Source organism: Daldinia caldariorum (genome assembly GCF_022478825.1).
Source record: "Daldinia caldariorum strain CBS 122874 unplaced genomic scaffold F4812scaffold_7, whole genome shotgun sequence".
In the NCBI taxonomy this organism is placed as follows: domain Eukaryota; kingdom Fungi; phylum Ascomycota; class Sordariomycetes; order Xylariales; family Hypoxylaceae; genus Daldinia; species Daldinia caldariorum.
Window position 1 is genome coordinate 273837 of NW_025953043.1, and position 15042 is coordinate 288878.

Below are 15042 nucleotides of genomic sequence, written 5' to 3' on the forward strand. Positions count from 1 at the left end.
GTGAAGCTGTGGAAAACGGTGCGTACGACCTTAAGGATTCTCGTGTCAAGCACCTGCCTAGAGATTTTCGAGCCGAGGAGACATTACGATCTCCGATGGCCGAGGTCCATCGCATGACGAAGACTGTTATCAAAACCTCAGGTAGCCGGACTGCATCATGGATCAGACTAAGGTCACAGCTGCTTTTTACTTTCTCAGTTTCTCTAACGCGTCTTAGGTACTTGGTGGTTTGCGCATCGTAAGGGGGCTACAGGTACCCAGTCGATTAGGTACCTTAGGTACTTAACCTTGTCGCCGCATTCATCGCAGGGACGGATTCAAGTAGACCCATACATACCTCCTTATAACCAACGATGAGATGGAAAAAACATTGATACTCTAGGTACTCTTTTGCTTTCCCTCTCCAGGAATGACCTTTTCGATAAAAATGGAGTGTGTTATTGAAACAAAGGGTCCAGACTGTTATATCGTTTTTTTATTGTTTCCTCGAGCCGACCCGATGCTATCCCTTGGTTGCTGAGAATGCGTCATGGATGACGGTAATTTCTCTCCCTTATTTCTGTCAGCTTGGGAGAGGAATGGTTTGTCCACAGGTATCCTATGATTCATGAGATTTGGCTTGTCGTTTGCCGTGTCATAGTCGTCATTAGATAGCGTATGATTGTGGGAGGTAGGTTGGTGGAATTGATGCAGTTGATGTAGCCAAGGGATGTCGACTTCCTTAGTTTTCTTATACGATGTACATATCCTTGAGCAGATCACAGTCGGCTTGGTAAATTGACACTGTGACAGGACAGGATACATTTTGCGTTGTGGCTCCACGATAATAGGTATATGCGGAAATATATTGAAACTACCTAGGAGTAGATGCCTCGACATGAATTAATTCACTGACTGACTGACTTCAATGGTAAAGCATGTCTTGAATTATTTATACATGTACCCAACGTCAGCGGAAATCTGATCCCTGTATTGTACAATGTTATTGTTCTTATCCGTTATGTGATAGGTCAGATCTTGAAATTGTCGCACGCTGTGGCCAAGTCGGCGTGACAAGGAAACAAACTGTCTTGCAACCCTACCTTCTTCAACATTCACTACCGAAATATACGACCGAACCCGCGAATAATCTAATAGGTTTGTCCAGCTCCGAAATGAGCGGACTATCGTCGTCAGGCGACGGAGACCCCATCACCGAGCGAACTCCTCTTGTGGGGACTTCGGGGGCTTCGGAGAACTCGGGCATTCAGGGGTCCCCCACACCCGTTTCCACCCCTTCTTGGAAGCCTGGTCAATCAAGATCACCTGCGGTTGCTTCCTCTATCTCGGATGCTAATACGGCCTTATCATGGAGGTACAGTCCTAGTTTTATACTAGGTCTATGCTACTTGATTGTTCTCGTCGGTTCTCTCGCTGGTGGCTTCCAGCAGATTCCCATGACGAGGATATATGAAGACATTCTCTGTCACTATTACTACGGCAAGTCGCCCGGTTCCGGCGGACCGATCGACGAGGCGCTTTGCAAGAAGGATGTTATACAGTCCGAGCTAGCATATCTGTTTGCCTTCCTAGAGGCTCTCAATGCAGGCATCGGATGTCTTGTTGCCCTTCTTTGGGGCATCATTGCCGATCGGATAGGCCGCAAACCGGTATACGCCACCGCTACAATAGGGATGATATTCCATGTGCTGATTATCATGGTTGTCGGATATTTCCCAGGCACGTTCCCGACTCGATGGATTTGGGTATCATCTATAGCGCATCTTTTAGGGGGTCCCTCAGTTATCGGCGCTTGTACTTACAGTATAGTGAGCGACATAGCCCTAGAATCTAGTAGGTATGTCAACAATACAATGACCAGGGAGTTTTTGATTTCATATCACTTATCACTCATAGGTCGATCGCCTTTATGAGGATTCATGTGGCAAGCCTATCGGGTAACTTGGTCTCGCCAGCACTAGCCTCCGCCATGATGTCCTTAACGGGTCCCTGGCCTGCTATGTGGCTAACCACCGTGCTATGGGCCCTAACTGTTGTCCTAATAACCATTCTACCGGAAACATTTCACCGACCCTCACCATCGGACGACACGGCGCCGGTGCCGGCGCCTACCATAAAGTTGCGTGTAATACGAGGCTTCGCCCAGTTGAAAGACACCTTTTCCATCGTTGGAACGATTTCCGTTACTCTCGTGCTTTGCATATGCCTCTTATCGATGCCCGTGGTGATGTGTACGCTCCAGTTCATGGCCCAGTATATTTCGAAGCATTACCAGATCCCCTTAGCCAAAACCGGTTACATTCAATCAGTCTTCGGCATCGCCCACATCGTCGTGGTTCTGTTGATCGTCCCAGGTGTATCCAAGCTAGTCGTCCAACCAACAACACCAAGATTGTTGCGCGTAGCAAACGAGAAGGACCGCGACTTGATACTGGCACGATGGTCCTACTTGATCTACGCCGTAGGTAGTTTAATCCTCGGCATATCCCCATCTCTGCCTGTATTCATAACGGGACTTGTCATCATGTCTCTTGGCTCCGGATCAGCAAGCTTTATCAAGAGCATTGCGACCTCGCACACCGACGTTGAACATCGGTCTAGGCTGTTCAGCATCATGGCGCTCTTGGATATAGGCAGTAATATCTGGGCAACGCCTGCATTGGCCGGACTGTTCTCGCTAGGGATGAAATTAGGTGGGATGTGGATCGGTTTACCATACCTTGGGGTATCTATATCATGTATTATGATGTTGATTTTGGCGTTGTTCGTGCGGGCACCAACTACTGGCGGTGGCAATTAGCCATCGCAGGCTCTTAGATCCGGTTTAGATCATGATGTGTGAAGTTGAGAGGTACCTATACTGTCTGAAGCATCATGTATGTACCTTTGGTAAGTACCAAGATACTTTACATCGTGCGCCGGGACCGTCAAGCCATAATCCACCCCTCAAGATACCCTTTGAGCTAGGTTACGTACGAGGTACTCAAATAAAGCGTGACTGAATAAACCGACTTTATCGGGGTCGGCGGTCCTTCTCATGGACGACGCGTTGCCGAGATTCTCACTTGGTGATCGCTGATGGTCTGAGTACCGAAAAACTAAAACATAATATAAGGCCCTAGTATAGAGTCACATAATAAAAGACGTGGGGTTCGAGATTACGAGTTGTAGGCTAACGTACTGCATGTCCCGAAATGCTCTTCTGCACGTCATATATACAAGCCTCACAGAACATCTATCTGTCCTAGCTCTAGAGCTGATGGCTGATCCTTGAGTTGACCTGTCACAAGCTGAAAAAGGGCTGATCCGCGTAGATGTGGTAAGAAGGCTTAGAAAATTACGGGCAGTAGGGCGATCTTGCTGTAGTTATTATGACGGGCAAAATCGCCACGTGGCTCAGCTGATGAACCATGGGAAACTGGGTTTTTAGGGATGCCATTTTATTTTCTCGATACGGATATACTGGTTTGGTAATGAGAAAATGATCTCCAATGTATACAGGTCTGTTCTCAGACCCGTATCTTGTGGAGCCAACCTTGGATAGTGTATGACTTACAGGATAGTTAATAGTATACTGGGTCTAGCATTGACCCATTGACCCCAGTACCTTAGCTACGAACTCAGCCCCTTATCATCAGCAGTAGTATAAAAATTTATCCATCTAGTATAAAACTAGAGTCAATGACAAGAGAAAATACTCATTAAGTAGCATGCCAGTTTCATATTGTCACGAGTACCTAAGGTTAGGTACCTAGGTAGGTAGATAAAATGCCATTTTTACCGGTTTGGTTTATTATATGTCCTTACCTTGGCTTGCCTCAGTAGGTACTTGTTAGGTTTCTTCCTCCGAATTTCTTGCCAGTAAGTCTTGATAAGTAGGTACTCATCCGAGGCCATATTTAATAAGTTAATACCTAAGACTATGTGTTGACTGCTCACCTTCCACGATACTTGTACGATCCTATCTCTTTCGAGTGAAACAAATAGAATCTCCTTCCGACTCATATAGTTTGGTCGCCGGGTAGATACTCTTTACTTTAGTGTTGTGTGGAGTCTATTCAGATTCACGAATAAGAGTCAAGTCTATAGCGAGGCTGTCTGACCCATTATCCCCAGCCTACACGCCGGGTCCGACGACATGGGAGACGACTGATGGACCCCATCTTAACCAATCATGGATACATCTTGAAAAGGATCAGGGCACTCGGACGTCGTTCCTGACTAGTCGGATCGCTGGGACCGGTCCTAGCAGGCGAATATGAGTCGAACACCATATTTGAAGATGGTCGTTTATGAGCTCCGAACGAAGGCGACTATCATTGAGCTTGAAGTTGGATACCAATCAGAAACCATGTTTTTAGCATGGGCTCCCTCATTTTCCCTAGCAATTGTCTAATAGCGCTTCTCTCTTTTCACATGAACCTTCGAGGTTTTGAACCCATACTCAAGACTTGCCGTGGTTACCGATGTTCTAAAAATATCACACCACGTCAATTGAAGGCGCGGTTATTCTAGAAGCTTTTGCTCTTTGCATTGACACTACAAAACGTCGGGGTTCCTATAATATCTGTAATATACCTAATAGCCTTTTTTTAAGAAGCTATGAGCTCAGCTTCACGAGCTTCAAAACCGTTAGATGAAGGTTGATCATGTTCATTGCTCGAAGCCAATAACTTATAAAGTCCCACTTTTCGCAATCGATTCTAGATCGAGTCAAACTCATTCTCCTGTCAGCTGCTCAGTCTTTGCTTTTTTTTTTTCCTACCGGAGTCGAACTACCCGCCAGTATTCGTCAAATTTCTTTTTGCGCCATCAAGCCCCGTAGACGTTTCAAAAACAGTTGGGTTGTATTGACGTGGATGGAAGACATGAACGGAATGCTTGGCATGCAAGCGTATAAGTGGAAATGGTGCTTTATCAAAGTAAACATTGGCGGCCAGATTTTTAAAACTCACGGGACCACATTCTAGTGTTGGGCGCCAAAGGACCATTGGATTCATTGGACTCATTGGATTACCTTCTTCCAACGAGGCAACCAGTAAGATAATCTCGAGACATCTCTTGATGAAGTCATAGCTTCCTTTCGACATGGGCAGCCCATGGATTAAGGGGTTGTACCTGCGTGACTCGCGATGGCTGTGCGGGTAGGAAGTATTTGAGGCGATCAATAAGAAGCACAGTTAAAGTGGCACGAAATTTTTTATTGTTCGTGGCCACGTATATGCAGGTTACCTGTTATGCCGAAAAGGCGAGGGGCTATTTGATTGGTTATTTGATATCCCTGGTGTTTACTCGGTTACCTATCAGCCCTACGTTGGAGATGAAATCCCGGAATGTGGTGCCAAAAACAATGCCTAAACAAAATCCGAATGCCTCTTTTTCCTCTTTTGCCGTTCCAATCAGTCTATCCAATGCTCCTTATGCAAATAGTGGCATAACACGTAACCACACATAACACACACATAACGCAACTGGGCAAAGCGTCAGAGCCCAAGTCATTTACAGTAGGTAACCCGCTAAGTGACGTGGGCATAACCACGTAGTGCATCCGTAGTGCTTCTGTAGTGCATCTATATTGCATCCATATTGCATCCATATTGCATCCATGTGAGTTTATTAGGGCTTGTCCACCGGGAGCCGGGAGTACCTATAGGTAGGTGTACAGACACTCCAAGCCAAGATGTCCCCAACAGTCCGAACACAACCTACTCCGGGCATTATGTCCCTCATAACGCCTGCTATCTTTTTTCTTGCAGCTTTGTCTGGAAGCTATCTATTTTCTTTTAGAGCACGACGCTCAAGACCTCATGGCCTGACTCGTGATTTAATGTCAAGTTCTCGATCGCGAGGCTTTGACTACGATGATATAGATGAAGATGCAACTGCCGACGCGCTATCGCGACATCTCATCTACGATTCCGCCGAGGAAGATGACTACCTTATGGTATTTGACAAGCCTCAATTTCGAACACAATTCGGAGTAGGACCTGGCGCTGCCGTACGCGGATACCCTAGCTATGGCGGAGTCTACGTGCTTCACTGCACAGCTGTCGAGCTCGATTTCTTGAACCTAGACCGATTCCACATCGCCATGAGGTCTCCAGATCAAGCAGAAGAAGACAGGCATTGTGGGAATATGCGAAAACTAGGAGCTACCTGGTGGGAGAGCGAAGATGCATACAGGAGGAATTTCATGAGCCCGGACAGATACAACCAGCCCGTCGTCTATGTCGGATGGCCTGCAGGCGGTGGTGTCTGGGTTCTGAGAACAACACACGGAGACGCGTCGTCGAGAGGAATCGGCAGGATCAACAACACCTACAACATGGAAGAACGATGCCGTTTAATTAAACAACTGGGCGGATCCTACTATGAGCACCCAGAAGACGGCGTGAACCTCGTGTTCTAAGCAGTTCTTAAGCGTGATGGGAGGAAATGGCTCGGGTTATACAGGGAGATTCTCCACACCGCCTCGTCGGACCGCATCATTAAATGTGACCCATATCGTCGGCGCATCATCATCATCATCATCAAAAACAACAACGATACCAAAACAACATAATCACCCTCACTTTCTGATATACCCATTTTCTTCCCTAGGCCACGACCTTTTTTCTTCCCATCATTTTACGCATATTTACTATAATCTATCAACTAAACTATATAAAACCCGACAGCTTCTACTTCCAAGCTTTACATGCAAAAACGAGCCCATCTGGAAGTAAGCGATCGGGCACTCAAGAGGGGGGTTCACTCGGAAAGCATCAACCCCCCCCTCCTTTACCTAGCTTAGCTCAGGCACGGCAATCTTGCCGTAGCTTCGATTCTCGCGTGATCGAATCACCGTCCCGCTCCAGAAATGTCGAGATAATGGCGGTGGCGCAGGCGGGGTCGGAGAAAACGAGTTGAAAAGCCAGAAAAACACTTGGACGGGTTCCACATTCTGGTTCCGAGAACGAGACCCAACGTGGAATGGTACGAGCGGTGGTTGGCATGGAGGGGCAAACAAGGCAAATCGTCGATAGCCCCTCCTCCTCTTCCTCCTCCTTCGTCTCTTCCTCATCTCTAAAGGTTCTATTATGTTTGTACCATTATTTTTTATACCACCTATCTATTAGACATATCGCCGATATTAGTCGGCTTCGAATTTTCGGTTATTACAGCGCTTACGGGGCGCAGGATCAGGGAAACGGATTAAAAAACCCATATAAAGTATGGCGGATTGTACAATAACTATTGGATAGCCAACCAGTTTGGAAATTTGAAAGCCACATTGTTGCTTACAATATTATGTCATCTCTCTTGACTGTCGATGCAGTGATAGAGGTATCTTTTTAACGTAATGAATATCGCATACATTTATTCAAGCACGACAAAGTCTTATTAGTATGTTAAACCTCGTGGTAATATCTTCCCCTGTAATTCTATTTCGCTAGTTTTGTATACTGTCTAAACATGATTACCAGTTATTTCGTAAACCTCACCCCTAACCCTTACACCCCTTGGCTCTTTAAGAAGCTGAAAATCGTTTCGAAGGCTTTAGGGGCCACCTTATGGAGGTTAAGATTATGTCTGCAAGGTTAGAGTTAGCATGGATATTTGATGCTTTAGGTACCTGTTCTTAATCTTGTATTAAAACTTACCCCGCGGGAAGATTATCAACGGTCTTGACGATCTTAGCACCAGCGAAGTCATCCTTGAGGCCATCTAGAAGGCCGACGCAGTTACCACCACAGGCGGAAAGATCGAATTGCCCCTGGATAGCAAGCACGGAGGCCGTGACCCCTTTGAAGTCCAGGGGACTGCTCGCAATGAGCGACGGTAGCTCTCCCACGGCAAATGGCTCGCTGTTCTGGTAGTGAGACCACTCGGCTACACGTCGTTCGAAATCGTTCGCCTCGCCGAAGTACGCATACGTCTCCGAAAACAGGTCTGCCGACGTCAAATATCCCGAGTCCAGAGCGCCCCAGCGGATAGGGTTCTGAAGCCGTGCGACTCTGAAGCTAGACCCAGCGAGAAAGGGGCCGAAATAATTGAAGCCTCCCGCAAAGCCGCTGAGTACGATGGCATCGACGGCGGTCTTTTTGCTAGCCGCGGACGCAACTGTGAGATACGCCCCGTCTATTACATGAAAGCATCTCGTGTCAGCTTTCCAATTGCACTGCTCGAAAACTTTCATCGTCTCTGATAGAGAGTCAATAGGTATGCAAGGTCATCACACTTACTATTAAGCGTTAGCTATCTTGTACTTATTCCATAGAGGCGGTTTCGAACCCAGGCTAGGATTATGGTCTGAGGATAATGACACAGGATGTTTTTAGACATACCAGCTGTGGCCTACAAGCGCTATTTTGGTAGCGTTCATAGCATATCGCGCATAGTCTACCAACGAATCAAGGACAGTCGCCTCTACTTGAAATTGAGCGTCTGATAACGCATCCACCCTGGTAGTCAAGCAAGCAAGTTAGTAAACACCGTAACCCTCCGCGATTAAGATTCAAACCGCTCTTACTTGGAGGATGACCCAACACCTATACGGTCGTAGCTGAGAACGGAGTACCCAGCGGCGATGGCAGCTTTAACAAAGTCATACTTCTCAGCATCCTTGAACGTTGGTTGCCAATATCTAATTGCAGGTTAGTGTTCATGTGTCATCGCGAATCGAGATCTTCTTAGACATACTGCTTAGACTCAAGAATACCGTGAGTCAGAACCAAGGTCGGCCCCCCTTTTCCACATAGCGTAGCCCCGACCTTGAACTTGCTCTCCACAGGTACAGACGTATTCCCAGCGATGGGTAGCGGGTCTGTGTTTTCACTCAGGTCCCGCCTCGTGAGAGCTAGCGTTAAGGCGATTGCGTCCCAGTTGTCGTTTACCGTGGCATTGACGATGAAACGCGGGACGTTGACGGTGATGGGGATCGAAAGGTCTCTACATCCTGAATGCAGGTGCAGGGGTATAGCTGAAGCTATTGCTGTGAAAATGAAGGCTGACACAACGTGTGAAAACATGTTGACTGTTATGGACAAGCACTAGCGACCTAGAGAGATGAAGAAGAGGAGTTGATATTGAGACTTAAAACTTGTTAACAGCTCTGCCTATATATGTATCTGTCTACCCTTAAGCGATCATTTCGTTAGAATATTTTGATCAGTCATCATAAATGGCCTTGATACAAGGATTGATAGTTCACAGGTTGAGACTAGGCTTTCTAGATGGCTAGGTGAGATGAATATCCACATGATGCTGACGTATATTCGACGACGAGCTGAAGTTATCCTGGCTCAATGGACCCCCGAATATAGGTGAATATCCTATCCTCAAGTCAGATAAAATCTTCGACGTCTAAGACCCGTACGTCATCGTGTAGGAAGCTTCGCTCTTGGATTATCAAGACTCCGCCACAGTGCGGTCTCTTTCTGAGGCCTGTTTCTTCGAAAGGAGATAATCGAACCTACGAAGGGGTTCCCTGCGTCTAATATCTAAGCCAATCGATACCTTTCTACGTCCGCGGATTTCTCTCAGAGCTCAGAGTATAAGGGGGTTTAGCTAATGGAGACGACGAATTAGGTGGACATGTACTTAGTCAGATTTAGTGTTCGTGGAGTCTTGGTTCCTTGCGCAAGTGCTTATCTTAGTGAGATGAGAACATGCTGGGTGAAAATACCATTTTCCCAATTGGGGCAGACTTACTGGGTTACTTACTTGGTTCATCCACTCTAGATGTCACCTTGACCCCACCATCTCGAAAAGCGCTCGAGGTTAGAAGGGTATCTGAGAGAAGGAAGCCATCTGGTTACTATGATTCCAAATCGGTCTGGGGCTGGCGATAGCTTGTGCTGACATGCTTTTGGGGAGAATTGTTTTCCAACGTCTCTAATTCGCCCGGTATAACGAGATGGCAACGACTTAAGATCTTCGCCAAGAATATATGCTTGATAGAGTACTTAGTAAATGGCTTACATGATGTAGTTTATTTTATAACACGAAGGGTTACTACTTTAATACAGCGTGAGAAAGGTAAGTAACAGGTAATTTACAGCCCCCCCCCCTCCTAATAAATCTTCAACTAGCAAATTACACACTTTCGGAAAACCCCAAATGTGGAATTACGACGTGAATGATATCCTGTTCTCTACTCCTGGCAGCTCATCAGCTTAACCCTCTAGTTCAGCTCGAAAGTCGGAATCTCTCCCCAGAGATAGCTTCCCGAATGAGTTGACGCTAGTAGAGGGACTGGGGATAGAGTCAGTTAGCGATGCTCGAGGAGTTGATGATGTGCCTGTCGTAAGCGATGATCGTTTCTCAATGACAGATGAGAACGTCCTAGTAGATGAGCTGCCTAGGTAAATAGAAACACGTATTAGCCATCGGTAATTTTATAATTCTTTTTCTAGTGGTTTCCCAATATTGGCGGGATGGACTTACTGGCCTGATACATAAGCCCGCTGCCATCTTCACTCATAAGTCGCCTTGGAAAGCCACTAATAGGCAACACTATCGCCCCACTAGGATAACGGCAAGTCTGCAAGCAGAGGGATATGTTGACCTGTGCATCCTCTGTTGCAGTGCTTATTCGGATGGGATCTAGTTGGAAACCGCCCTGTAGGTGCATATCTTGTAATACCGAGTTCGTAAGGATAACCTGTCGTGGGGGCCACGATGCACCTTCGTCTTGTATCTCTAGTAAGAAATATGGTTCGAAATCGCCGTCTAGCCGAGAGACAAGAAACCAGCCCAGCGCTTTCAGTTCGGGTGAGGATAGCCTGAATCTACAGAAGATGGATCCTAGAATAAAATGGTTAGTATGAAGCCTTAATAAAAGGAGAATTTATAACTAAAGTGAATGCAACGAGACCGTAATATAAGGATAGAATGATGGTAGCTTACCTGTGCAACTATAACCGGAAGGGGTCTGCTTTACGCTGCCGGCGTCCTTTTCGAAGAAAAATGTACTAGCAACCAGCCTATGCGCGGCCTCGATGATATCTTGGTGATTCTGCCGTAGTACCTCGGCGGTCTCCTGCTCTACCAACCCTATCTTCTGTGTCTCGTCGAATTTCGGCAGTTTGGTCAAGAGCTCAGGGCAGATGCGCATGTAGCGCTGTCTAATCGACTCATCCTTCATCGCACTGTTGTACATGAAGCGGTTCCAGGCTTTATCGCATTGCCGCTGGTTGTTCAGCTTGTCCGTCTGGTTCGGGATGGGGTTGTTGAAAGAGACCAGCATTGGCGTCTTAGGGTCGCGGATGACGTATCCGCTCGCTGCTTTCCCCTGATTTATATCATCGTAAGGTAGCATTGTCGCTGAGGTTTTGCGCTTATAATTGCCAGCTCCTCCTCGGCCTTGTCTGATGACAGCACTGGCACCGAAACCCGCAGTCGTGATGGTCTCGTTAGTCATGGAACGTGATGATCGAAACGAACTTGGGTCGTCTATATTGCGATCCCCTACGTTACGACCCGCGCCGATAGATAACAGCAGGTCCGGTGGGCAGTCTGCTATGTCACTCCATATTGCCTTAGCCTCATGATGGGCAATCAAGACCGGACAAGAATGACGGATATCGTTATTCGCATATTCTTGATTAGTTTCAGATTTGAGAAATGGCTTGAAGAAAGGAGGCGTCGCGGATGTCGCGCGGGCACTATTCGGAGAAGATCGGTTAGCTTGGCAGCCGTTTTGGAGCCAATAAATATAGGAGACTTACGCTTCCCACGTGCGCATTTCCTTTGATGGTGTATCTGATCGAATGAACTTATATGGAAGCCCTGTCAACCTTTATTAGAGAGTTTCTTATTAATATATCATGATATTCTCACTCTTTTCGGTTGGATCCGGACGATTGTAGTTGGCAAAGACGACAGTTTGTCGTTCGATACCTGTCGAAGCTGTGACAGCAACTTTTGTTGAAGTTGTGATGGTGGATCTATGGGTGGCGGCACCAAAGAAAGGCTGGTCCGAAAGATATTTTTTCAGCGTGTTTGTAAAAGGCTGCGTCTTGTATAGACTACCATGGTAAAGACTTGATAGTGCACCAAAAATTGGTACGCTCGCCATTTCTCGAGGCGCGAAGGCTTCTTTGCATAGGTCTTTGAATTTCCGTATCGTCGCTTTGACCGTCCACTTCTTAACCCCTAGTCCGATTGCGATGATGCCACCAGAGCTTTACAAACCTCTGTTAGAGAAGCCTCTAGTTGAATAATATTCCGAAAACTTACTTAGTGCCGACGATCAAGTCGAAGAATAGCTGGATAGGCAGGTCTGGACCTAAGGCTTTTTCTATCTCTGAGAGAACTTGTAGCATTATGATACCCCTCGCGCCGCCACTACGCCCATCTAGTCAGCATTTCTCGATGCATTTTGCTATTATGTGGGATCACGTACCCATCAAGGCAAAGGACCCGGCTTCCCGCATAACGTGGCTTTGTTACGATAGCCCAAGGTGGATTGGCTATGAGATCCCGTACGTGTAGAGGACAGCGGCTAATCTCAATGGTAGTCCTCGAGGTTCTAGTTCCATATATCTGGGCACAGGGGAAGCAGAGAACATGGCCACATGGCAATGCGCACTCTGGCAATTCTCTCAAACAGCAAAGGCACGCGGAGTAACTAATAAAGTCTGTCGCCACACCTAACACGTTGGAATAGAGCTCATTCAAACGTTCCTGGTGGATAAGAGCAGCAACCTGAAGCTCGGTCCTATCCGGAAATTCCTGCCCAAGCTTAAAGCTGGAGGATTGAATTTGGGCAAGACTTGCTTTCAGGAGTTCTTCCCAGACTGGCCGAAACGTATCAATATCGAAACTGGATTCGTAATCTCCGTTGCCGATAATCTTCCCTTGCTTGTTCTGGTGCCCTTTGGGATTATGGCCGGATCTAACATTATAACATCGACCGAGATCTCCGGTAAATGACGGGTTCGTGAAGCTGCATGGACAGTACAGATCGGCGAATGTCTGTAGTGCGCCAGCGCAAGGCTTGGCATATCGATCATCCAGGAGGCGACTTGCGCTACCTATTGAATGGCTTAGCTGCTTTGCGTCAAACAACGTTGGTCGAGGAATATCCAAGTTCACCTGGTAAGTTCTGACGAACAGCGTCAAGCATCACGCACGATGCTATCATTGGCCCCATAGCCCGAAAGATCTGCTCAGTATCGCAGCTAAGGATCAAATTGCTTGATTTCTGTTTGATAGCTAAGGCCAAGTTCAACATATTTCCTTCGAAGCTTCTAGAGATAGGGCTATGTCGAAGAGTCTCCTTCACGAAGTCAAACGGCGTGTCGAGATCTTTAGTGAAGTGGTCGTAAGCTGCTTGAAGGTAGAATTGGAGTTTCTCCGTGTTGGCTAGCATTCGTACTTCTCTTTTCCTCAAGTATGAGGCCTTGCAGCGGTCTTTTAGCAGGTTACAGAGCTTGCCGACTTGTTCGTTCATCAACACTAAACCATCTTACGTTAGTGACGGCCAATTCATTGACTTTCAGGCACAGATCCGCAATGTCTAAATCATTGCCTCAAAAGCGGCTGACGCAGCCAAATATTAGGGGTAAAAGATGGAATGATTCGCTTCTTACTATATGATCCCTTGTACGGGACCCTAATAACGTTTATAGAACCGTAGTAGCACTCGAGAAGTTCCTTAGTGCTCCTTATGATTTTCCCGCGCCTTCGCCATGTTTGCACCTATTTAAGGGGTATTAGTGGTAGGCGCGAAATTGAAAGAGACTTGAACTCACTGTCAATTGGTTAGTTTTATTGACGAATATACGATAAATAGTCTCTTAGAAGGGTTATCATGTGCATACCATGTTCCTGTAACGCCGGCTCACGTATAACAGCGTCATGAATGTCGGTCATCAGCAACTTTGTAGCGGTTGTGACATCCCATTCTCTTTCATCGACATTGATATCCGTGGCGTTGAACACAATTATTGCATGAGGAAGTACCGGCTGATTGAGCGACTTATCAACTAAAGCATTTAGTGTAAGTGACCATTTTCAATGTCAAGAGAAAACGCGAATTTTCCATGCAGGACAACTTGGAGAATACGATAGGTTCTAGAAGGGGGGGAAGGGGTCGGGACATACTAGAGGCTGCGCCCCAACGTATTAATTTATCAAGGACCATTGACTCAAATGATCTCGGGTTCCGCAGCACGAAGACCACAACATCGGAGAAGGTGTATAGAATTCGAGGATATAACTGGCTGACGGTAAACTCCCTCTTTTGGGTATGAGGAGTATCTGCCCACAGGATCTTTCTAGTCAAGCAGTGCCTCCTCGCACTCGTGTTGCCTGAGCCTGCGTTTGAGGTCTGTGAGTGATGTCGCAACTGCTTTGGAATGGCTTCTCCTCCGCTCAGGCCTTCACAATCAACTAACAGCAACGGATGGCTGCTATATAGAGTCGATGGATCTGCGTATAAATGCACATCGCCCGTGGTGGAAATCCGATCATGACTGGATGATGTTACCGGGGCATAATAATTAGAACCTTCGGGAGCCGTGAAATCATGACGGTCAATAAGGAGTTTGATTAAGGTGCTTTTCCCAGCGCCTGTGACGTTGTTAGTCAATATGTACCTAAACATGGAAACATCATGCCCTACCAGTTTCCCCAATAAACGTCGTCAATTGTGGATATCTCTCAACTGTCTCGTCGGTGACCGTCTCGCTCATTATGGCGGCGAACCGCCCATAGTCGTGGAATAAAGGATGTCCGAAGCCATCGCGACCGAACCCGAACCAGGTTGTATCGCGATCCTCGAGAAGCTCTGATTCATGTTCCGCCTCTGTGCGCGTTGGCTCCAAAATCTGACGTAACCTGTGGACGACAAGGGGGTCTGCCTTCTCGTGGGGTTTTCCGTTCCTGTCGATCATTCATGGTGGTTAGTCTCGTCTAGGACTTGACGACTAAGTTTATTATAGACATAGATATAGAAAAGGCATTGTGGTCTTTCGGGATTTATGGTCTTAGGGGATATGTACTAACCAACCGACGGCGCCCGGGGTATGCAGGAACCACTTTGGCCAACAAGCA

The 15042-nt window shown here is 46.8% G+C and overlaps 5 protein-coding genes across 5 annotated transcripts; 2 read left to right on the top strand and 3 right to left on the bottom strand.

Moving 5' to 3' along the window:
* Positions 1–1154: 1154 nt before the first annotated feature.
* Positions 1155–2800, top strand: F4812DRAFT_458658 (MFS general substrate transporter; the record flags this gene model as incomplete). The annotated part of the gene is made up of 2 exons (XM_047937392.1): positions 1155–1837; positions 1897–2800. The coding sequence occupies 2 exons, from the start codon at positions 1155–1157 to the stop codon at positions 2798–2800; spliced, it is 1587 nt and encodes a 528-aa protein (XP_047790541.1).
* Positions 2801–5196: 2396 nt separating this feature from the next.
* Positions 5197–6597, top strand: F4812DRAFT_359077 (uncharacterized protein). The gene has a single exon (XM_047931820.1). It carries the CDS (start codon positions 5681–5683, stop codon positions 6407–6409), a length of 729 nt encoding a protein of 242 aa, XP_047790542.1. The 5' UTR covers positions 5197–5680; the 3' UTR covers positions 6410–6597.
* A 783-nt stretch (positions 6598–7380) lies between these two features.
* On the bottom strand, positions 7381–8794 carry F4812DRAFT_425993 (uncharacterized protein). The gene is made up of 3 exons (XM_047933972.1): positions 8264–8794; positions 7644–8203; positions 7381–7572 (listed from the first exon to the last, which is right to left on the bottom strand). The coding sequence occupies exons 2-3, from the start codon at positions 8177–8179 to the stop codon at positions 7494–7496; spliced, it is 615 nt and encodes a 204-aa protein (XP_047790543.1). The 5' UTR covers positions 8180–8203; positions 8264–8794; the 3' UTR covers positions 7381–7493.
* Positions 8318–9011, bottom strand: F4812DRAFT_458661 (uncharacterized protein; the record flags this gene model as incomplete). The annotated part of the gene is made up of 3 exons (XM_047937393.1): positions 8318–8444; positions 8513–8626; positions 8683–9011. The coding sequence occupies 3 exons, from the start codon at positions 9009–9011 to the stop codon at positions 8318–8320; spliced, it is 570 nt and encodes a 189-aa protein (XP_047790544.1).
* An 872-nt stretch (positions 9012–9883) lies between these two features.
* Positions 9884–14958, bottom strand: F4812DRAFT_425996 (FabD/lysophospholipase-like protein). Its single transcript, XM_047933973.1, has 12 exons — positions 14612–14958; positions 14092–14559; positions 13810–13973; positions 13578–13686; positions 13081–13443; positions 12389–13019; positions 12223–12330; positions 11824–12167; positions 11712–11772; positions 10891–11648; positions 10429–10788; positions 9884–10342 (listed from the first exon to the last, which is right to left on the bottom strand). Exons 1-12 carry the CDS (start codon positions 14880–14882, stop codon positions 10158–10160), a joined length of 3822 nt encoding a protein of 1273 aa, XP_047790545.1. The 5' UTR covers positions 14883–14958; the 3' UTR covers positions 9884–10157.
* Between the last annotated feature and the right edge of the window lie 84 nt (positions 14959–15042).

Excerpts from the sequence above, each read along its gene's own strand:
- F4812DRAFT_359077 (XM_047931820.1), top strand. The coding sequence starts at position 5,681 with ATGTCCCCAACAGTCCGAACACAACCTACTCCGGGCATTATGTCCCTC.
- F4812DRAFT_425993 (XM_047933972.1), bottom strand. The coding sequence starts at position 8,179 with ATGAAAGTTTTCGAGCAGTGCAATTGGAAAGCTGACACGAGATGCTTT. Across the intron at positions 7,573-7,643 it reads GTTGATAATCTTCCCGCGGG|ACATAATCTTAACCTCCATA; the intron begins GTAAGTTTTAAT and ends CTAACCTTGCAG.
- F4812DRAFT_425996 (XM_047933973.1), bottom strand. The coding sequence starts at position 14,882 with ATGATCGACAGGAACGGAAAACCCCACGAGAAGGCAGACCCCCTTGTC. Across the intron at positions 11,773-11,823 it reads TCCGGATCCAACCGAAAAGA|GGCTTCCATATAAGTTCATT; the intron begins GTGAGAATATCA and ends AAAGGTTGACAG. Across the intron at positions 10,343-10,428 it reads CGGGCTTATGTATCAGGCCA|GCAGCTCATCTACTAGGACG; the intron begins GTAAGTCCATCC and ends CTATTTACCTAG.